Here is a 21,279-nt window from a genome sequence, read left to right as displayed (position 1 = left end):
CGACAGGGCTAGCTGAGCATGCGGGGTACCTGGCACAACATTGGTTTCATGTTGGCTTAAGGCATAGGTGACTTCATCAATCGTTGCATGTATCTGTTGAAGAGAGGATGCATGGATGATATTGCTTCAAACTAGTCTCCTAGTAGCAGAAATGACAAACAGCCTCCACCACAGAAGCGAAAAGTTCAACTTTATGATCTTTAGAGCTTTCCAGATGCAGAGGCCGATTCTCCTACCTGTTTGACTTTGCCATTATTGTTACAAGCTGCTCAAGCACCTACAGTGAAAGTCACCCCATCTCCCAGACTGATCCAGACCTCGGCGTAGTCTTCAAATATAAACATCCCAAAATTCTGAGTTGAAATGGCCTGAAAGACATGACAATATAGCCCCTACCCAAACACCTACTTTATGCAATCGCGCTATGCAACTCCATCCCATCTCGCCCCTAGCCGAAGCTTGCCTCCTGCCTCATCTGGCTTCTTTGCTTTTGGCAGTAAGATCTCCCATATTCCAACGACTCCGAGTCGAAATCCTTTGACTCTCGCTTCCTAGCTAATCGACCACTAACACCTTGCAACCCCAGCTGATTCCTAAACTTGGTGGTGAACGTTTCCCCCCGGTTAAGCTGCTGACCTTCAGCTAGGGCTGCACGATGCAGGGGAACTAATCAGGAAGCGAGACCTCGAGAATCTCAACTTGGAGCCCTTGTGAGATCAATATGAAAAGATCTCACCACCGCGCCAAAGCCTGAGGCAAACAACCTTACTCCAAACATGCTGCTTAGCCAACCTGACACCTCCCTCCCTCATTCAGCCACCCCCCTTACAAAACAAAAGCCCAAGCCATCAACCCGACCGCCACCCCCTGCACCCCCAACCTCTGCACCGCTCCGGCCGAATCCGGGCTGGCAGTCGACGTAGAAGTCGACGTCGTAGACGTGCTGGTCTGAGTCCTCGTAGCAGTACCAGGAACCGTCACCGAAGCAGTGGTATCATCCCCAGCCCCCGGCCTTCCCTCCGACCTCGTAGCACACATATTAAAACCATTCCCACTCGCCCCCGTATGCGTCATCGTGCCGACATAGACACAAGCACCATTCAGGTTAGGATTGAAAACAATCCTATCCGCTCCGGGGGAGCCTACTCATCATCATCAGCATCTATCATGACGTGTATATAAAAAAATTAAACATAAAAAAAGAAGAAAAAAATTTAAAAACAAACTAAAGAAAAAAAGAAAAAGAGAAAAAAAAAAAAAAAAAGAGAAAAAAAAAGAAGAAAAAAAGAAAAAAAGTACATAAAAAAAGAATTTTAAAAAAAAAGAGGGTGTGGGGGGAAAGGGAAACTACTAACCCCCTTCATAAACCCCGTTCCTCACTATAGGAAACTCCTGATACGGCCCGCTGGCAGCAAAAACGAGACCCTCCCGGTTGTTGAACCGGTGAGGATACTTGTTGTTTCCCAATTGCTCCCCGTCCTCGTGGAGACGGCAGCCTTGCTCGAGGGCTTCCTCGATTTGGGACCGGGACCAGTTGTTGTTTCCGCAGGTTACTTGGCCGATGGAGGAGGTGCCTTGGGCTGTGGCGGTGGCGGCGGAGAGGGTGAGGAGGAGGAGGGTTTTGAGGGTGAACATTTTTGATGGGTGATGATGAAAACAGGATGAAGATAGAGAGAGAGAGAGAGAGAGAGAGAAGTGAGAGGTGAGGTTGAAGTTAGGTTAAAATGAGCGTGAGAGTTGATGTGTTTGCCAAGGGTCGTGGCGCCAAGAAGACACTGGGGGATTCTCGGGGGGAGAGGTAAGTGATTGGCTGCGTTGATGGGGGGTGATGGGGAAATTGTGAGACATTGAGATGAATTTGTGGAGCTGCTTCTCTTTTCAGCTGGAGCGAGTGGTTTGGCGGTATTCTAGAATTTTTGCACTAACATTTTTGGGGAGGGAATTGTGAGCCAGCCATTCGATGTTCTGCGAGGCCTCCTGAACAACCGCCAGGAGGATCCAGGAAGAATCTGGTGGGCATCGCATGCCTCGCTGACGTCAACCCCACCTTTGACAACCATAACTTGTATTTTGAGGACAGACGTCTTTTGTAGCAGGCCAGCAATATTTAGACTTGCATGATAGAGAAAGCTTTGGACGACTTTTTCTCGCTCGTTCCTTCCTTGTCAAAATCATCGGATCAAACCACCTCAGTTTTGACACCTTCACGACCAATCATGTGCAATATTTTTGAACAGTCGTTGCAACGCCTCAGCAACCGCGAAGCTGTGTTGACCGCGGTTCGGCACTGGGTCCAGGAAGCCCAGAAAGAACAGCCCGGCGATGATCTGGAGCACCTCTTGTGGTATGCCTGGGAGGCCGTTATTGACAAGGCGGGGAAGACGCCCGTGGACCAGCAAGAGCAGCTAGTACAGTTTCTTGCCGAGCTCAGGAAGCATGAGCTGCCAAACTTGCGGTTTGGCGAGCACAAGGTGTGGAAAGATTTGCCCAACTTCGGGCTGGCGGCTAGGGAGAAGTATAACGATGGTAAGCTTTGACTCAATCCCAAGGTCGTTATGACCACCTTCGCTAATCCCATGAAAGTAGAGGCGTTTGCTGCTGATTCACCCGAAGACCGTGCCAAACAAGATGGACTGGTGGGGTTGCTCGCAAGATTGACAGGTGCGGTGACCAAGGATATCGACCCGGAGACCACAAAGGGAGATATCGGCGGCGACTTTGCGTTGTTTGGGCTCTGGACCCTGAGGGAGGTCTTTGAGGGTAATGTTACCACATCGAACCCGGAGAGAAAGGAATACATTACGGCGGATGGAGAGTTGGTACAAGGAGCAGATGCCCAGGTTGCCAGTCGGGGAGTCAATCAGGCTAGTCTCTACATCCTGTTGGCGGGGGAGTATCTCTGGAGGTTGAGCCAGGCGAATAAAGATTTCGTGGGGAACAACGGCGCGCCTGGCCCCTACTTCAAAGATCGCGCATGGAAGGGCTTCAGCAAGGAGAGGTGGGCAATCTGGAAGAGAGGGTTCGAGAAGGCCCAGGAGTGGGTTGTGGGTGAAGAAGCCAAGGCAAGAGTCAAGGCCGCCGTCGAGAAGATGGCTAAGCTTAAATGATGTTGGTTTGAGGGAGAGATTCCGGGGGACCGACACATGAATTAAGGTATTTTAGCCAGCTACTTGGTAGGTAGCTTCCGGCTAGCCTAGATCAAATTGACGTGTCTTATTGGAATGCTCTGGATGTTTCTGCTATTTTCGACAACATTATACTGCCGTTTACTATGCTCATTGGCATTAGAGAGCGGCTCAAGGTCCTTGCTGTGAACCCATCAAGACACCGAGTGGCAAGTGGGTCTGTGAGACTGTATTTGAAACCAGAGTAGGTTCGAGACCTACTGGCGCCAACCTGTGGGGATCTGGGGGTCAAGTGCAGTGGTCACAGGTTCTTGTACAAGCTCAGGTGAGTGCTACTGTGATGATGTTGAGCAGTGGAGTCCGGAAAGCTCCTAAGGCGCCCAAGTTATAAAGTTCGCATTAACTTGGAAGATAAGATATTTCCCAACTTTAGCCCCATTCTATGATTCCTATCCCTTTACGGTAGGCAATCCAGCAGTCAAACTCATCTTGGGAATAGCCTCATCTCGTCTCGGCTCGGCTCACCGTCCCCTTAGCTTATTCCATCCCACTGCAAACCCCGCATTCTCCGAGATGTGTCTGCCATCAATGACCCAGCAAACTCTATTTCTGGGTTCTTCTCTTTCTCTGATTCTTTTAGCCGCAGTGAAGCTTTGAATTGCTCATATATGAGATATTCAAGTTCAGCGCTTCCTTTGCAGTTTTCCCCTTCCCTCTCCTGTCGCTCCAACTCCTCGTCCAAAGCCCTGGTGGCCTCCACCTTCCTCTGCGAGGTCTCGACCCTTTCAGCCTCAATCTCTGCCATTTTGCGTTGCCAAGCTTCTCCCGGTTTTAGCAACTCGAAGCGTTTCTCATTGATAGCTTCATACCGATGCCTAGCAATCTCAACGGTATCCGCGGGACTTTCCTTCTCAGACCATACACTATCCTTTCTTCTTTCTCTGATTTGATCTTGTTTCCTGTTCTCCAGCAAGTTCCGCGTGAGAGTATCCCAGTCGTCATTCTGAGCGGCCAATCGAAATACCGCCCTTCTGCTCTCGGTACTCAACTGGCAGGCTGTAAGCCAGTACAGTTTGAACATTCTGCTTCGGAAGCTGTTTTTGATCCCTACCCCCTTCCCACCCTCCGTCTGCATAGGAGCTACAACCTCCAAATAGCATCGCCGACAAATGGCCATCTTTGGCAGTCCAGCCACAATATACTATTTGCTATGGCTCATTTCAATGCCATCGCAGTAAAAGTTGGTGCTTGGGATTTCACCAGAAGCATTTGCTTCCTCAGCCGCATTCTTAGTCTCGTGTTTCGGTGCGACAAGTTCGCCTTCGCTTTCTGGCATCTTCTCTGCGTCCAGATGAGTCGAGGTCTCCAGCGTGCATTCACCTGCTCGGCTTGGTTGATGGTATCTAACAAGAGTAACTGGTGTGCAGTATATACAGTGGTCTGTTTGATGTCCACAGGCAGCACACAAGCTGTCAAGTCCGGGATTGATAATTCCATCGGGTTTGTCATTGTGATGGCAAATACAGCAGGAGACCCACGGATCCTGTAGAGATCTCATCTCTTCAACTGGTATCCATTGAGGCATATGTGTTAGCAACCGCTGGTTTTATCGGCCCCAAGCATCAGCTTAGTCGACGATCTACCATCTCTACTTTGGTGCCGCATACGGAACACTTGTCTGTGTGCCATCCTCACCATACTTCTCTCCCTTGCATGTGCGGCAAAATCCGGATAACGCGGACCCATTCCTCCACCACTCCAGTTTGCCATGTTCCTCCAGCTCCTCCGCTATTACTTCAAAGTCATTTGTTTTACTGGATATTTCCTGTTTATCTCCGTCGATCTCGGATCGGGGTTTGTTATCTTGTAGCTCGAATCCCGTTTTGTAGTCGTTTGTTCTGTCGTCTGAAAACTGACCGTCACGAAGACGATTGTTGCTTTCATCAGACATTAAATTTTGCCGGCTGGATGCCATATTGCTGTCTTTATCCTCGTCCGAACCGTCGTCTGTGTCAGCTGACGGCACGCAAAAAGTGATGGTTGTTCCTGGTGTAGACCAACGCGACGTTGGTAGTGCTTCGCGGATGTAATTGTTTCGTCGCAAAATGGACATGGTATTCCTGCGGTGATGTCAAGAGGCCGCTGTGAAAGTTTGACATAGGCCTCAACATCACCAGTATGTAAAAATTCCGATGACTGGTGGGACTATATTCAAATGTGTTTTGCATTCGGCCATCGACTTTACGTGTGTCTCGCACCCAAATGGACTTAAACAGGTGTGCCAGTGGTTTTGTTGAACGTGGTTCATCCTGTATGACTGTCAGCTATTGGAGGGGGAAACGGGACTGAAAAGTTCCAGTATCATTCATGTCGGCGTCTGAACTCTCGGTCAGGTAATATGCAATCCTCAACAAGGCAAATATATGGCCTGAGATCACTATATACATGCTTTCTGATGTTCCATTAGCTTTATATCTGCCACGAATGAAATGGGGTTCACTCACTTCCAAGCGTTGCGATCCTCTGCGACAACCATGGTGTAACAAAAGGGGCATTAAAAAGGACCCATATCTGCCTGTTTGGGTAGTGGTGGGATGTTGAGGTTTCCAGACGCTGCCGCTGATGTTGCATAGGAGGTCTGCGAGATGCCAGCATCAGACTGGTCTTCTTTGATGATAGTTGCGGTCGCGTTATCCTTCATAGTACGAGGTATAAATGATGCGATAGTTTCGGAATCCCTGTGCTCTGCCTTTGCTTGTCCTTCCGCCAATCCGACAGACAGCCTTTCATGATGCGTTTCCCGGTATTTGAAATACTGACGCCTCCCAGAGAGTGACTTGCCCAGTCACTCAACCAACCATGGCTCAATTTTGGTAAACTTTGAGCTAACATGCTGAACGTCACAGGGCTCAAAATACGTTTTGTCAGTCAGCTTTGCGACAAGGAAGCGTTGATGGGTTACTGGGTTTTTGATGTCGACGCTCAAGCGCAGAAAACAGCCCACGACATCCACGATGAAACGATGCGAGACCTTGTAGGACAGAGCTGGCAATATTCCGTGCCATTGTCACATGGGGAAACCAAACAAGGCCCGTTGTCAGTTCATGAAAATGGAGATAGAAAGAGAGTAAGGTAAGATCTGTTGCGGCTCAAGTGCTGCCCTCCTGGCCAAGAGGAAGCTACGAAATATTGAATGCGGGGTCAGGCTTTGCCGCAACGTTGCAGACAGCCTGAAGGGAAGGAAGGTGACTGGGTAAGAGCAGCTGGGGGCCAATGTGCAGGTTCTCCGCTTTACCATTCGCACTTTCCCGTTGTCTACTCACATCTGAAGCGGCTTTTGGTATGATCATGACCTTCTTCTTAAATCTTTGAAACGCCGGCATGTCGGGTCTCGAAATCGCCGGGGTGCTTTTGGGGTCTATCCATCCCTATTCTGATCTTGACCCTCGAGCACTACCGCGAAGGTCTTTCTACGTTGCGAAGGTGGAAGAAGTACTAGTCTGAACTGGATTTCCAATATCGAGAAGTTCACCAATCAAGATATTGATCTAGAGTCTTCACGACGGGCCCGCTCGCAAGGAAAACTCTATATTCTTAGGAATCTTTTGTATAAGTCTGTACCACGCTCTGCTACCTAGCTTGGCATGTAGTTGCCAACACGATCTTGGCGTAAAACTCGAAAGGAGGACCACCATCACAATCACCGACACCAGACATACATCCTCTAATACCTCAAGCCTCCGCTACTGACTCCCCGGCATCTAGACCCAAAGTAAAAACGACTGTCAGCTTCAGATTGCCTCAGTTAGTAGTCCACGTCAACAGCCACGACTGTTCTCGAATCACAACCACAGAACATTATCACTAGCGTGATTTCGGGCCTGACCAACACCTTGACGGTCCCTTTGTTATCGAAAATCACCACAACAATAAATATTTGCGAGGCCTTTCAAATTTGCAACAGAGTTGCGTTGCGCAGGATAGGGGCGCCTATGGGATCATCATTGACCACCAGGCGTCACGAATGGGCAGACAATATACCATCTACCCCCGCGATCCGACAACAACTTGGTCTCTCATCGCGACCGTCTCCACCTTGCACTCGTCATTTCATCAAACGTCCTTCAACTCCACGGCACCCCTTGGGCCCCGGACGCCCTCGGTAGCCATGATGTTTTCTTTCTTGCGAGGAATGGATGTCTTTGTATAGCCAGCCACTTTTCCGCAACACTCACCAACATTCCACCAATCCAGTCTTGTCGCCTTCGGAATCAGACAACCGCCTTGTCTTCGTCCTCGAGCGGGAACCCAAAGTACTCGCCCTTGGCTTCCTCCTTATCGAGCTAATGCTTGGCCAAACGCTGGACGCACTTCGCGGCGACACGGGACCAGGGAATCTTTCCCGAAGTTAGTCTGCTATCGAAATATGTCATCGCACAGAACGCCTTACCTAGGATCAAGACGGAGAGTCTGAATTACTGGACTGCGGTCAGCCGCTGTACAGATGGGGATCTTCACAACTGGAGGTCGGGGACTGATGGTACGGGACTGGACAATGAGAGCTTGTGTGAGGAGGTATATTCGGGAGTAATTGCGCTGCGCATTTTCAACTTATCACCCTTGGGGAGCGAAAATTTTCTTCTTCCCTTTTTCCTTTTTGGATTGAATATCTTGGAAATATACACACAGCAATGGAGTGGACCGTATCTGATTTATTCGATCGTGGCTCTACCTACCAAAAGTGACAATCCCTTCTTCATTTTTCAGAGCTTTCTGACGTCTCAGATCTCCTCACACAAGTCCTGATCAACACGAACCCGACAACCTGGGATCGGACCCATAATAACCACATGCCAACGATCCTCGTTTTTCATTGTTCACACCCCACACATCAGATGCGAAAAGCGGAATAGCGTTTTGTTTTGGAGCTGTCTAGAACCATTGTAGGCATTGTAGACAACAAGGAAAAGGGGGAAGCAATTACCAAACAAAGGTGAAAAACCCGCTCGTTTGTGGCATTGGTGCGGTTGTGGCTCCGCTCTGCTCTTTTATATCTTTGTAACAACACCGAGGAGGACCGAGAGAGAGCGAGATCAAGCTTTTCACTGACAGGATGAAGAGCGGATACCGAGCAGTAAATCAGGATGGATGCTACAAGCCATTGCCCAGTGATATATTCCCCGATAGGTGCTATCGTCCGCAATGTTACGTAACTTGAGGGCGACCTTGGGCAAGCTATCGGCATGTTCCGCGTCGAGGTAGCCCCTGGACAGGTTTTGATAGCCAATGGCTGGATGGCTGGCGTAAAACTCCAGTTGGGCCTTGCATGCGCAAAAATATAGTTGTAGTAAGGGTCTGTGTCACGGATTTGTTTGCAACATGGTGTATCCTGATGGGCTTCGGTGATATTCTACCAAGAACTTGATGTGAATGAGGCCGGTGGCGTCTTGGTTCAGGAGGTTTGTCCTGTTTTCCTCTAGCGCAATGTCATGTCGCTATCCATTCGGCCGATAAGCTGTCAGGTCAGAGCGGAAGGGAACCGCGGAGGTGTTCGAGCAGGGAGGGCGTGAAACATTTGGGGAGATAGGACGGATTGCTGCTACGGCAGTTGACGGTAGTGGCGTCTGGGTTGCAACGGCGCCGGAGTGTGTTGTGGAGAGCAGGCGGAGAACGGCGCATCTCCCGAGTTTGTCACCGAGATGGACGAGATGGAGGCTGTAGGGGAGATGTCATGAACCTGGCGTTCTGGGCTTCGTTTTGAGAAACTCCAGGGCTGTCTTGGACGAAGATGAAAGGATGAACCCAGGATTCAGGACCCTAACCCGCAAGCGAAGTTTCGTCGGAACGGTGACTGATTGGTTGATGTGTGAAGGGATCTGCGAAGGTGGGGCATCTCAAGTCTCTCTTCTCCCCCGCCAAGCGATCGTGGTTGGGGGCCCGGGCGCTATCGAGAGGGGTTACGCGCGATCAAGCGCACAACGGCTGCGGCCCTGATGCAGCCGTGACGACGTTGGGAACGATGACAGCCTAGCTCGCCTTGAGTCGCTCACTAGTCGGACCGGACCCCGGAGCCCATCATCGAGTCTGCCTTCCCGTCTCCCGTCCCCCCCGGGGGGAAAGAGTGGCACGTCAGACAAGGCACGAACGAAAAGAGCAGGAGTTCTGGTGGAGGTGGCGCTGTGTCCCGTCCGCTGGAACTGCCAGGTGGTAATGCGCGGGGGTGGGCCTCCCATCGTTCCCTTCTCTTGAGTGTTCCTCCAGCTCCAGTCCAGTGATCTGGCAATCAATCAATCCAATCCCTCAAATTGCAGCGAGCGTCCACCTTCGACCACACCACAGACGCCATCGTCCATCCGTACACAATCAGATCATCCTGTCGCCCACGCCGGACTTTCCTCCGCGCTGCGACCCCCACCACCCTGCGAGTCCGTCAGGCCAACAGCAATGGTGCTGACGCTGTCGCCGGAGCCCCTCGGCCGTTCACACCGTGACTCCCCGCGACCCAGTGCCCACTTGCGCTACCGCTGCCGTCACCACCCCCGTTGCTCCGTTGGTGAAAGCGGACCCGCCACCGGCCTCAGCCAACCGTTGCCTCCGCCCCGTTGACCGTTGAGTTGACCGTTGGATCTAACCGTCAACGCCGCTGCCGCCGCCATCAGAACTCAATGGACCTCGACGGCAGCACGTCTACGGACGGTGGGCCCATGGCCCTCCTCGCCGCCGCCGAGGACTTGACAGGACTCGTTCTCGACGGCGACAAGGTCAAGGTTTTTGTCAAGGAAGGAGCCACAAGCCCAGTGTCAAGCATTGGCAGATCATGCCAGGCTCCATCGCTGAAGTGGAAACCCAAAGCTCCCCCGAGGACCTCCGGTGCCCACAGCAGCAATCAAACCACCGCATCGCGGCATCATGTCACCAAATCCGGTAGACATGGCAGCAAAGCAGCAGCAGCCGCCAAAGCCGCCGCCCTCCGAGGCCCTCACCCATCGCCGCACCCCATTGTTCCTCGCCGTGTCGAGGACTGGGATCCGTGGAAAGGGCTACTCCATGAACTCTACATCACCCAAAACCGCATCCTCCGTGACATTATACAACTGATGGAAACCAACTACAACCTCAAAGCCACACCCAAAATGTATAAGAACCAGTTCGCCCGCTGGGGCTTCTTCAAATACGCCGTCAAGAGGCGGCCACGGTACAACTCTGACGAATCCCCCACCGACGACACCTACGGTTCAAAGTCGTCATCGGCCTCCATGATCTCCCTCAGCAGAAACAACAGTTACAGCACCAATTCCCCCACCTTCTTCGGCAACGACACGTCCCGCGCCGCTCAGCTAGGGTTAACTGCCATCCGCCGTTTCTTGCACGGGTACATCGACCTCGATATCAGCAACCTCCAGGTAGAAGAAGTCGCCGGCTACATCGACCCTTGTTATCGCTACTTTAAGGTTTCCATGGATCTATTCGACTTGAAGGAGAATAAAACCGGAGGCGAGGTGTTAAGGCTGGCATTCCTGCAGATCGAACGCAAGCTCGAGAAGCCGACGATGAAGTCATTTTCGGATTTGTGTTTTGTCGTCCCGCATTTGTTATTGGAGTACGGGAGGTTAGATATCCTCAAGGCTTACTTCCGTTACTTGGCACGGTTAACAACCGTCAAGTTTGGAAACCACCCCGTCTCGGAGATCGCGGCGAGTTTTGTCGAGATGTTTGAGGAAGGGGCGGAGAATGAGGAGAGGCTGATGGGGTACATTCAGCTTTTGTCACAAGCCAACGCGGATGTCATTGAGGATATCCCTGGTGTGCTGGGTAGGACGAGAGAGTGGGCGAGGAATCAGAGTTTGGCTTGCCAGCAGAGGGAGGATAGGAGTCGCAGTGGGAGTCCAAATTCTTCGGCTGCTTCGTCGAAGGGGTCACCTCCTGATATGAACATGGCGGTGGCGCCTTCTGTGAGGGATAGAGACAAGAGGCGGCATCACATGCTTCGAGTCGAGGCCCAGAGTGTGTATTGGGCGCAAAAGCTGGTTATGTCGGGTGATCCGGAAAGCGAAGCGCTGGCTGAGCAGTGGTTGGCGAAGGAATTCGGGCATGATTTCAAGCCCCGGGTGATGGCATTGCTGGAGAGGCTAAAGATGATGAGGGATATCGGGGTATTCCCGGAGGTGTTTGCCAAGATGATGGAATGTCTGTTTATTGGGTGGCTGTTTGATTATTGCGAGTTTGTGGAAGAGTGGGCAGAGGCGTTTGAATGGGGGAGACAGGGGCTGGCACTGTCGGCGAATGAGCAGTACGTGATTTGGAGTATTCACTTGGAGGGGGTGATGAGAGAGCACGGCAGTGTGTTGGAAGCGGATGCACTGAAGAAAAAGAGACAGGGGATGGACTGGATGGAACAGGTGAGGACGCAGGTGGACAAGTTGACTTTGTAAGGTTTATCTTGTGTGTAATTTTAAAAGGTAAGAAGGGAGTTTTTAGTTTGAAGAAGGGTTTGATACCTTTGAAGATGGGTATGTTGATTGGTTACAAAACGGGATGGGGGGAGATGGGTTTGCATTGGGAGATAATACCTTGGCTGTTTGCTCTGATGTTTTAGGTGATATGAAGATGTTTCTCGTCTCTGTACAATTTGGTTATGCACTCTTTTCAGTTTGGTTGCATGCATTGCCCCTTGTCAATCCAGAGAACACGGAGCTCAACATACCCGCGCTGATATCCCCAGTCACCTCATCTAGTGACTCGCAATGGGAAGCGTCACTAGGTCGGTGTACGGGCAATATCAGACGGGTCACTCTTCCGTTATTTGGACTTGCTCAGCTGAATTCTACGCCGACCAGATGACCAAGCAGCGCCCTTCGTCGACGATGATGATGATGATGATGATGATGCAGCCGCCAACAGGTTCGATCATCGGTCACACGATGAGTCTTGTCATGCCCAGAGATAGGTAGTCATTTGGTTGGAAAGTAAATGTGACAAGGGCTGCAATATCAGGGCTTGGAACTCATGGTTCAATTCAGGCTAATAATCTTCAATGGCCTCGAAGAGCGTGATACTGAAAGATGAAGAAGGAAATACAGTCTTGGTGATCCTGAACGCGTATTTTATCCTTCCTTGCCTGGCCCGTGCCCTTGTGGCCTCAGGCCGCTGCCAAGTCCTTCAATATCGTACAGGGCCAGTGGCCTTCCTTTGATAACCGCCATGCCCTCTGATTGTCTGCCTCACTTTGACGACTGGCTCACAACGTGCAGTTACCCCTCCTTGCGGTGGTATCGACAGTGTTGTTGGTGGTGGTTGTGGGTGGTTGGCTTTTTGCCGTGTGACAGTAAAGGAGCTGCTCCCAACTTTTAGATATTCACACTCTCTGTCCTCTTTCCCCCCCAGAAGATTTTCTTTTCCTAAACTCGCCTCCAAACTGGGCTTTCGACCTCACCAGAGCCCAGAACAACCACCTTCGACGGCCTTCACACGATGATACTACGTACCGTAAGCAAAACGCAAAAACTTCCTGTTGTCCTTTTCCTTCGACCTCCCCCCTCCCCCCAACCTTTGATCATATCTTTCTACCCTTTTCTTACCCATATCTACCACCCTTCACTGATGTCTATCTTCTTTTGCCCTTTTGACCTGCACCAATTCAACTTTGAACTCATTTTCTACACCACCACAGTCTCTATATACCAAGGACGAGACACCGTTGGGAAAGGAGTTGCCCAGGGATATCTGGTACGTTTTACGCCTAGATGTAACGGGAAACGAGGGGTTGGGTATGGAGGCTGATGGGTATATTTCAGGGTTGAATTCGGTTTTCAGGTTGTTTCGGTTCGGTACCAGTATTTGAGGAAGACGGCGAGGGAGGAGATGGAGGGTATGTGCATTGTTTTTGCCGACGTTGGGATTCATGGGGAAGATGTTGGGGTATGCAGAGGGCTGATGTTTTTCGTGTTGATAGCGGAGGCTGAGCAGGTGTCTGACCTTGCTAAGGGGGCTGACCGGCTGTGTTGCTGCTGCCACCAAGCATGGTGCTGAGTGGGATTGGCTGTAGCTGGAGGTGTTGGCTCCGCCGGAGTTGATGGGCGAGTCGCCTACTTGCTATATAGTGCCCTGGATTGGGAGTGAGGATAGCTTCTTGGGATGGGGGACTACTGCATACATGGCGTAGCATACAGGGAACGCATGGGTCTGTTAAAGACAGTGGGCGGCATGGCGGGCATGGCAGGCATGGCGTTACGGTTCTTTCGGCTGTTTGAGGTCTGAGGCGTCAGCGAAATATTTCGAGGGGGCTATCAGCATGGAATCAGGCGCTATGAGCATTTTCGGAGGCGTTTAAAACATTCTCTTAGGTGTCTAGAATCTGGAGGCAGGCGCTGTCAACACAATGCAATGTGTGTTTCTGGCAATACTGTAGGGTGTTTTGAGTTTTTAACTATATGTCATCAATATGGTTGTATGCGTTTCCACTATCGTGACAAATGTCGACAAAACAAAAGGGTCATCTTCAACACGTGAGAGAGCTATGGCTGTGCCACCCGAATGCAACACCGTTACAGTCAGCACCCAACACTGTACCATCTGCACCTGCGCCTCCTTATGCCTAGACCCTTTATACATATTCCCGCCCAGTCTTCCCCTAACCTCACCTCACCTCCCTCATCTTTACTCCCCCCCCCACAAAAATGAAGCTCATCATCACCGGCTCAACCGGCTTCCTAGCCACAGAACTAACCCGCCAATCCCTCTCCAACCCTCTCATCACCTCCCTCATCACCCTCGGCCGGAAACCCTGCCCCCCGCCCGACCCATCCACCCTCCTCCCAAACGCCGACCTCTCCAAACTCAAATCTGTCATCCTCGAGGATTTCGACAGAGATGACTACCCCGACAACATCAAATCTGACCTCTCCAACGCAGACGCCTGCATCTGGACCATAGCCATCACCCCCGCCCAGCTCAAGACCGTGCCCTGGGAGACAACGGTCAAGGTCTGCCGTGACTACGCCGTGACTGGGATCAAGGTGATCTCCTCCTTGACGGATAAAAGGCCGTTTAGATTTGTCTATGTCAGTGGTGCGAACGCTGTGCGGGATCCGGCAAAGAAGCCGTTGTTGTTGGGCGATTATTGCGTTCTCCGCGGCGAGGCGGAAAACAAAATCTTGGAGTTTGGGAAAACATCTGGGGGAAGGGTGGAGGTGGCGATTGCGAAGCCGGGGATTATCTCTGGTCCGACCAAGGAGACGGGGGTGTTGGTGAGGGTGTTTTTCGGCGTGGTTGGGATTGGGAAGGTGAGGGTTGGGCAGGTTGCTGGTGCGTTGTTGGAGGGGGTTGCGAAGGGGTTTGAGAGGGAGACGTATGAGAATGAGGATTTGGTCAGGGTGGGGAGTGGGACGGTGGCGGGGGGTGAGTAGGGGTTCGGTTGCGGGGGTTGTTGGGTAGTGCAACGTGTAGAGGATGAGACTTTGCTTCTAAATGCTTTCCGAGAAGTTATCCAGAATTTCCATGTGAAGGGGATGATCTACCCTGCCACCTTCATACCCAGTAATACCACACTCGCAACCGCATAAATAATCCCACTAACCCCCCAAGGCAGCCCCAAATCCTCTGGATCTCCCGTCTTCAACGCTTCCACCCACAGCAGGGGCATCACCATCGCCCCCATCAGCGTTCCCACCGTCCGAACGAGCATCACGACTGAAAACACCACCCCTGTCTCAGAGTCCACCTGCTTGACCACATGCTCACTCTTTAGCAGCCCAAAAGTGAACATTGGCAGAGCTATTCCCAGTGCATACACCCCCAACGCACAAACGAGCCAGCCAATACTAGGAGCGAGGGCGACGCACAATGCGCCGAACGCCGACAGAAGTAAACAGATTTTGGCGTTGTGAATCGTTGTCCTCGTGGGACCGGCTTCGGGCTCATGAGCAGACATGAACCCGGCCTGTTTTCGAAGGAGGGCGGGGATGATGTAGGTTAACAGAAAAAAATTAAAGACGGCTTTGACGGAGAGGAGGTAGCCGATGGAAGAGAGAAGGAGGTGGTAACGGTTGGTGATGTAGAGGGGGAGGAGCTTCGTGTCGGAGGAGGCGAGGGAGGCGAGGAAGAAAACGACGAGAAGTAAGACGAAGTTGGGCGTGGGGGCGGTGAGAAGGGAGAGGATGGAGGACAGGCGTGTGCTGAAGAGGGAGAGCAGAGACTTGGGTGGTGCTTGAGGAGACGGCAGAGAAGACCTTTCTTCATCATGCGTCTCTCGGGGTTCAACTGGGTGCGGGGGAGGCGCTATGGGAAGCAAAGAGATCAGGGGTGCCGATATCAACAATAGACCAAGTCCTAGTACGAAGGGTAGCCACAGCCTGAATGACATGGTCATTGATGCCAGAGCAGGCCCAAGCTGACTCGAGAAAATGGAAGTCGTAGCGTTGAGGTAGGCGAAGAAGGTCGCCCTATCACTTCTATCAGTCACCATTCTCATAACTATTCCGACTCAAAACTCACCGCAGAACCACATCCCCCGTCAACTCCGACACCAGAAAGTACACCACCGAGTTCAACACGCAATCACCTCCCAGCCAACTCCCCGCTGGCGCAAGCACAACCCATTCCACCGGCAGCCACCTAAAGTACCCAACAAACAGCATCCACCCCAGCAAAAAAGCGCGGGGGACCAGGTTCAGCCTCAAAACGAATCCGTACCCATATCGATCCGCCAGCGTCACCAAAGGAATCGTCACGAGAAAGTCACACCCAACCCAGATGGTCTCCATCACCCCTTGCAACTTCCCCAAGCGCTGCTGGATGGTATCGAGCTTGCACAGCTCTTCTGGGATGGTGCCGTCCGGGGGAACGGCTGAGGGATCACTGAGGGAGTAGTAGTCAAAACAGAGCCGGGATTCAATCACGCGGGTGGTGGGGAGTTGGTATAGCGACCATGAGAGGTTGATGAGGGCTACCAGAAGAAGCAGCGGGCGGATTGCGCGGCGGGGAGTGGGGTGAGAAGAGGATTTGACGAGGGAAGGCGAGCGGCTTCTTGAGCAAGACGGAGGCCGGTCTGACGAAGGGCGTGCCATCTCATATGGTGAGGGGTGGAATACCCGTTGAGATGTATGATGTGAAGGTGCTGTAGGTGGTGGATTCAGGTTTCTGGAGCTTCACCGGGCGCTAGGGAGGGTGCCCCACTTCGTGCCCGTTGAGAGCTCCGCCCCCGCAACATGAGGGTCCTCTCAAGGGGACTTGAAAGCAACCTCGATTCTTGTAACACAACACCTACTCCATGAGAGCTTTAGATAATGTCGATCACACACCTCCCATCAGGGTCTAGCTCGTGATAATCACCCGAATTCTCATCCAGCAGTCCTTCAAAGCCTCGATGAAACGCGCCCGCCAGCTCGAAGCTCTCATAATCCTGGATCGACAGATAGGGCACAAGAAAATGCCCTACCCGCCTATACGTTCCATGCTCTGGAGTCTTTTCAAGAATTATGCCCTCCTCTGCCGCGGGCTCCCAATCCCCACAGTACGCCGTCTGCTCCGCGCCTATGTGAAGCAGAAAATATGTCCGACCAGGCAGCCAGTCACTGTCGTCTTTCAGTGCAAGCGCAACCGACTCTCGACACGTGTCCCAGCTCAAGGCCAACGGGTGGTCAAAGAATTCCTCATTAATCTCCAATACTTCCGGGAACCGGACTGTTCCTGAAATGCTAATCCAAGGCTGTCCGTTCTCGATGTATCGGTATATCTTACGCATATGGCCGCGAAGACGAAGTCGACATAGATTAGTGCCGTCAAACAAATTTTGAGATGTTCGGTCAACCTCGACGTCCACCAACTCGACACTAGGCACTATCCGGGTGTATTCAGAGCTCTGAGGCCATGATACTGTATCCATGATGGACGCCCAGGACCAGGACGGTGCCACTTCTGTTTCCCTCGGAGCATCACTTGACCGTTGTGGCTCGCTTCCTTCTTCGTATTCAGCTAACAACCACACCAGCGAAGGCAGTAGGCTGTCCTTCCACATCCCCGCCAGATAGTCATTCGGGTTCCGTTTCGCAACAGAAGAAAACTGCTTAGCCAAAGCTGACACAGCTAGCAGGCGATCATCCGGATATGTCAGAGCCGTGGCAGTGTAGTCTTCCACAAGACGGAACCATCGCAGTTCCAGTTCGTCAGCAGATAGCCCCTTCGTAATCGCCGCCATACCCCGTGTCTGGCGCTCCAATCCATCTTGATATCCCTCGGGGAGAACCTCAGATGCGTCCAAAGCATGACACTCCCAGTACACTTGGTCCGACAAGAAATGTGCAATGCGCGGTGCGAGCAACCTCTCTTGATACACCCAGCCTCGTTCGTAAAGGGGTCCAACAGCCCGCAAGGAATGAAACCCTTCGGGAGTTGCCTGCAGGGCAACGCTTTCTTGACCAGCTTCGACGACGACCGTCGCCCGACAAGGATTGATCGACGACAAGTCTCGATCAAAGACTAGCCCGTCAAGCACACTGGCTACGGAAGCCGAGAGATTCAAAGATGAATTGGTGTAGACCTCGTCCATGTGCATGATATCAACTGCTTTCTCTGGTCCGTTGTCTTGCTCGATGCAGAGAGCGTCAATCCATATGTATCGGAATCCAAGCCCACGCGTGACTTGGATGGCATGGCGGAATACCGCTGCTTCGTCGCACGCTAGAAGATGGGGGACTATGTCTTCTTTTAGCAGGAACTGAGTCTGGGTGGTGAGGAGCAGCTTGGGTGGATTGCCCCATCTGTGGCTGAGGGTGAGGTACTTTGTGTCTTGGGGCAGAGATTCGGACACTACTACGCGGATGTTCTGAGAGTTTTCAAGACTCAGTTGATCAAAGTGTTTCGGCAGCGGCTCGGTGGTAGACCAAACGTCTATCAGACGCCGTGGGAGACGGCCTGAGGACCGGTTTGCGCACTGGGCATGCGATGAAAGGCATGTTTCCAACCAGTCCTTGATCTGGCCCAGCGTTTCAGCTGACCATGTAGTAGGGGCACTGAGTATGCGGGTACTTCTTCCATTCCGAACTAACACATACAAGTATCAGCCTCCACAGCTCCACCCACACCTGATGTCACGTTCCTCACCATCTTGGATGCTCAAACCCCCTGCATGAGATCTAGCCTTTTGGTCCTCGGCACAAAACTCCCAAAGCCTGAGATTCACACTCGTCGGGTTGTGCAGCAGAGTAAACCTGAGCTCTGCTGTTCTTTTGGAGTCTAGGGGGTCATTGATTGCCGGGATGGTGTTGCTGATGAGAGAGCACATGTCACATTGGTTTTGATGAACGTGTCGGATTATTCGGTCTCGGTATGACTGATCCAATGGCAGGGACGAGACTGTTTCGATGATTCCCGATGTCAAGACAGAACCTGCCTTTTGGAAGATTACGGTGCAGTCGGTGCATATCTGCCGGCTGTGGGGGTGTGACATGGTTAAGTCACTGATGGGGAGCAATTCAGAAGCAAGCAAATGGTGAGTTTTTGTTCTGTGAGATGTTTGTGAGAGTCGAGGGTCGAGGGAGATGGTGAAAGGTTCAGGGGAAGAGCACAGGAGAAATTCGGTTCAGCCTCGAGCTGGGGTTCAGTGCGGGGTAAGGTAAATTAGAAGAGAAGTGCGGTCTGGCTACTGGAGCGAAGACCGGTTGACTGTCTTGACTATTATGGGATGATGTCCGGGTTAGGGTTATTTGACGATTGATGTGGGAGGCTTGCAATTGATGTGGGAGCCAGGAGGTGAGAGGAGATACGAGGAAGAGATACGAGGAAGTTCGGATAATTCTGGTGGATATTTTGTATGCTTTGAGGGGGAAGTCCGGAGGATGTAAGAGGTATAAGAGGCCGCTGTGGAGAGTATACCTATTTTCTCTTTCTTTTCTTTTTCTTCTTGATCCGGCAATTCAATCTTTCACCTGTGACCTACGTCTGTACCTAGCCATAGGTCGTTAACATTGACTAAAGTACGGTTAGGAAGAATTATTTGGTCAGAAATTGCATACAGATTTCACTCCTACTACCTCGGTACCTACTCATCATCAAAAGAAACCGGCCTGCCGCTATCACCCAGATCCAATCTTCCCCTTACTATCCCGCTCAATGTTATTTTACGATTAGAAATAGACCAATACCGGTAACGTATATTATAAGCGAGTCGTATATATAAGCGAGTCGTACAGTCTCCACTACGACGCGTCTTCCTTACACCTAACATCAATTTTTTCTACAACCCAATATGCCTCCTACTTTAAAAGAAGCCAGGATACTCTTAGCCCTTAAGGCTCTTCGAATTAATAAAAAATTAAGCCTCCGAGCTGCAGCTAAGCTTTATAACGTATTAGCTATAACCCTCTCTAACTAACGCGCGGGCCGGCCTATACGACGCAATATAATACTTAATTCGAAAAAGCTAATTTAATCGAAAAAGGAAGCTATTATCCGATATATTATTAAGCTATATACGTAAGCTTTTCTATTAAAATTACGTAATATAAAAAATATAGTTAATTAATTATTATATATACGTAACGTACTTTTTATTAATAAACTTTAAGTATATAACTTCGTTAAACGCTAGTTATAGTTCCGTACGTATTTTATATATAAATACGACTATTAGAGGGCTAAATATAAGGATCTAAAAATTATTATTAAATAATTTATATTTATATAAAAATATTAAGGCTAAATATAGTATTATAAATAATAATATTTATAGTTTCGACGAAATTAGATTTATAATAAATATTATTTTCGCGAATATAATAATTACAACCTTAAACGGCTTTAATAAAGTGATACTAATTTAGTTTAATTACTGTAAATAAATAATAGTAATCTAGAAAATTAATACTTTCGGTTAAACTATTTTTCCTTTTATTACTTTAACCGTATAATATTATTTTATTAATTAATATATCGAGTATAACTTACTATTTACTTAATATATTATAATTACCGATAATAATTAAACTATTAATTTAATAAGCTTAAAATAAATTAAATACTTTAATTACTATCCGGCGCTCTGAATAAAAAATAAATATTGGTTATTAATTCTCGACGGTTACGAAAGTTACTATTAGTTTGGGGTGCGGCCACAGGCCTAAGGGTTTGAGTAAGGAAGTAGGGCTCTCGGAGGATTTGGGGGTTCAGGGGTTATATATATAAGCGGTCTGCTTCGGGCATTCTATTTTAGACAGGACATCGACTTTTATTTCTTTATATTTTTGTGCCTTGCACGCGTGCAGGCAATTCTAGCCCTCTGGTCAGGCCGATCAGGTGCTTATTATGTGGTCTGCGAGCTTATAAAGTCTTTTCTTTGTCCTACGTGGAGTGCAGCTTGCGAGCGAGCCACTGTTACGCAGGTGTGTTTATTTATATACCCTGTTGAGGGTATATTTATGGTATTGTGGTTAGTTTGTGTGTTTTCTCACTATTTTATTATTTGACCGAATTTAAGCGTTATTACTAATAAAATAATATTATTATACTCTATATACCTCTATATTCTTTATACTATCTTTAACTATTTAATATCGATTACTTTAGACTATTAAAATAGGCGTACGGTCGCTAAATCGAGGATTTAATATATATATATATATTAATTACGGAAGTAAACTCGAGTTCCTCTATACTTTCCGCGAGGTGTCACAACCCTGGTGCAGGACGGTTGTGGGGCCACGGGAATAGGGGCCAATCAGGAGAACGTATAGGGGAGCCAATCACAGTGAAGGAAGAGTAATCAGTGTAATCAGGGCACTGAGCAGACTGAGCGGAGTGATCAGTGTGATCAGGGCACTAAGCAGACTGAGCAGAGTGATCAGTGTGATCAGGGCACTGAGCAGACTAGGCAGAGGGGATCAGTGGCCTTAGAAGACTGATCACGGCTTGGCACAAGGACTATATATACGGAGGAACTGGCTGGTGTAGATAGACAGTTCCGCAGTATGCAATTCAAGTTATATTCACGGTATCTAGTGTTTACATTGAGACAAGCCATTGTCGTACACTGTTTAGCTGTACCGAACCAGGATTGTTCAGAAGTGCCTTCAACCAGTATCCCTTTCAAAGGTTCTGGATAGGGGTTCGTCACACGAGGCCTTCTTTACTTTTATAATAGAGAAAAATATATAGGATAACT

At 50.1% G+C, this 21,279-nt stretch overlaps 6 protein-coding genes across 6 annotated transcripts; 3 read left to right on the top strand and 3 right to left on the bottom strand.

Annotated features, from left to right (window-relative positions):
• Window positions 1-205: 205 nt before the first annotated feature.
• On the bottom strand, window positions 206-1,977 carry QC764_504230 (uncharacterized protein). The gene is made up of 2 exons (XM_062947679.1): window positions 1,356-1,977; window positions 206-1,142 (listed from the first exon to the last, which is right to left on the bottom strand). Exons 1-2 carry the CDS (start codon window positions 1,633-1,635, stop codon window positions 826-828), a joined length of 597 nt encoding a protein of 198 aa, XP_062798907.1. The 5' UTR covers window positions 1,636-1,977; the 3' UTR covers window positions 206-825.
• A 14-nt stretch (window positions 1,978-1,991) lies between these two features.
• Window positions 1,992-3,127, top strand: QC764_504220 (uncharacterized protein). Its single transcript, XM_062947678.1, has 2 exons — window positions 1,992-2,526; window positions 2,584-3,127. The coding sequence occupies exons 1-2, from the start codon at window positions 2,118-2,120 to the stop codon at window positions 3,105-3,107; spliced, it is 933 nt and encodes a 310-aa protein (XP_062798906.1). The 5' UTR covers window positions 1,992-2,117; the 3' UTR covers window positions 3,108-3,127.
• A 6,663-nt stretch (window positions 3,128-9,790) lies between these two features.
• On the top strand, window positions 9,791-11,557 carry QC764_504210 (uncharacterized protein; the record flags this gene model as incomplete). Its single annotated transcript, XM_062947677.1, has 1 exon — window positions 9,791-11,557. The coding sequence occupies one exon, from the start codon at window positions 9,791-9,793 to the stop codon at window positions 11,555-11,557; it is 1,767 nt and encodes a 588-aa protein (XP_062798905.1).
• Window positions 11,558-13,784: 2,227 nt separating this feature from the next.
• QC764_504200 (uncharacterized protein) lies at window positions 13,785-14,530 on the top strand (the record flags this gene model as incomplete). Its single annotated transcript, XM_062947676.1, has 1 exon — window positions 13,785-14,530. Exon 1 carries the CDS (start codon window positions 13,802-13,804, stop codon window positions 14,528-14,530), a length of 729 nt encoding a protein of 242 aa, XP_062798904.1. The 5' UTR covers window positions 13,785-13,801.
• Window positions 14,148-16,189, bottom strand: QC764_0078060 (uncharacterized protein; the record flags this gene model as incomplete). Its single annotated transcript, XM_062940752.1, has 2 exons — window positions 14,148-15,565; window positions 15,618-16,189. 2 exons carry the CDS (start codon window positions 16,187-16,189, stop codon window positions 14,638-14,640), a joined length of 1,500 nt encoding a protein of 499 aa, XP_062798903.1. The 3' UTR covers window positions 14,148-14,637.
• Window position 16,190: 1 nt separating this feature from the next.
• On the bottom strand, window positions 16,191-18,651 carry QC764_0078050 (uncharacterized protein; the record flags this gene model as incomplete). The annotated part of the gene is made up of 3 exons (XM_062940751.1): window positions 18,225-18,651; window positions 16,424-18,164; window positions 16,191-16,239 (listed from the first exon to the last, which is right to left on the bottom strand). The coding sequence occupies exons 1-3, from the start codon at window positions 18,568-18,570 to the stop codon at window positions 16,191-16,193; spliced, it is 2,136 nt and encodes a 711-aa protein (XP_062798902.1). The 5' UTR covers window positions 18,571-18,651.
• Window positions 18,652-21,279: the final 2,628 nt, after the last annotated feature.

This window comes from Podospora pseudoanserina, chromosome 5, assembly GCF_035222485.1.
Source record: "Podospora pseudoanserina strain CBS 124.78 chromosome 5, whole genome shotgun sequence".
Lineage (NCBI taxonomy): Eukaryota > Fungi > Ascomycota > Sordariomycetes > Sordariales > Podosporaceae > Podospora > Podospora pseudoanserina.
This window is presented reverse-complemented; position numbering and strand designations above follow the sequence as displayed.

Bases quoted from the DNA above. Each gene is read 5' to 3' on its own strand.
- QC764_504230 (XM_062947679.1), bottom strand. From the start codon at position 1,635: ATGTTCACCCTCAAAACCCTCCTCCTCCTCACCCTCTCCGCCGCCACC. The intron at 1,143-1,355 runs GTTAGTAGTTTC...GATGATGAGTAG, and splicing joins GAACGGGGTTTATGAAGGGG to GCTCCCCCGGAGCGGATAGG.
- QC764_504220 (XM_062947678.1), top strand. From the start codon at position 2,118: ATGATAGAGAAAGCTTTGGACGACTTTTTCTCGCTCGTTCCTTCCTTG. The intron at 2,527-2,583 runs GTAAGCTTTGAC...ATCCCATGAAAG, and splicing joins TAGGGAGAAGTATAACGATG to TAGAGGCGTTTGCTGCTGAT.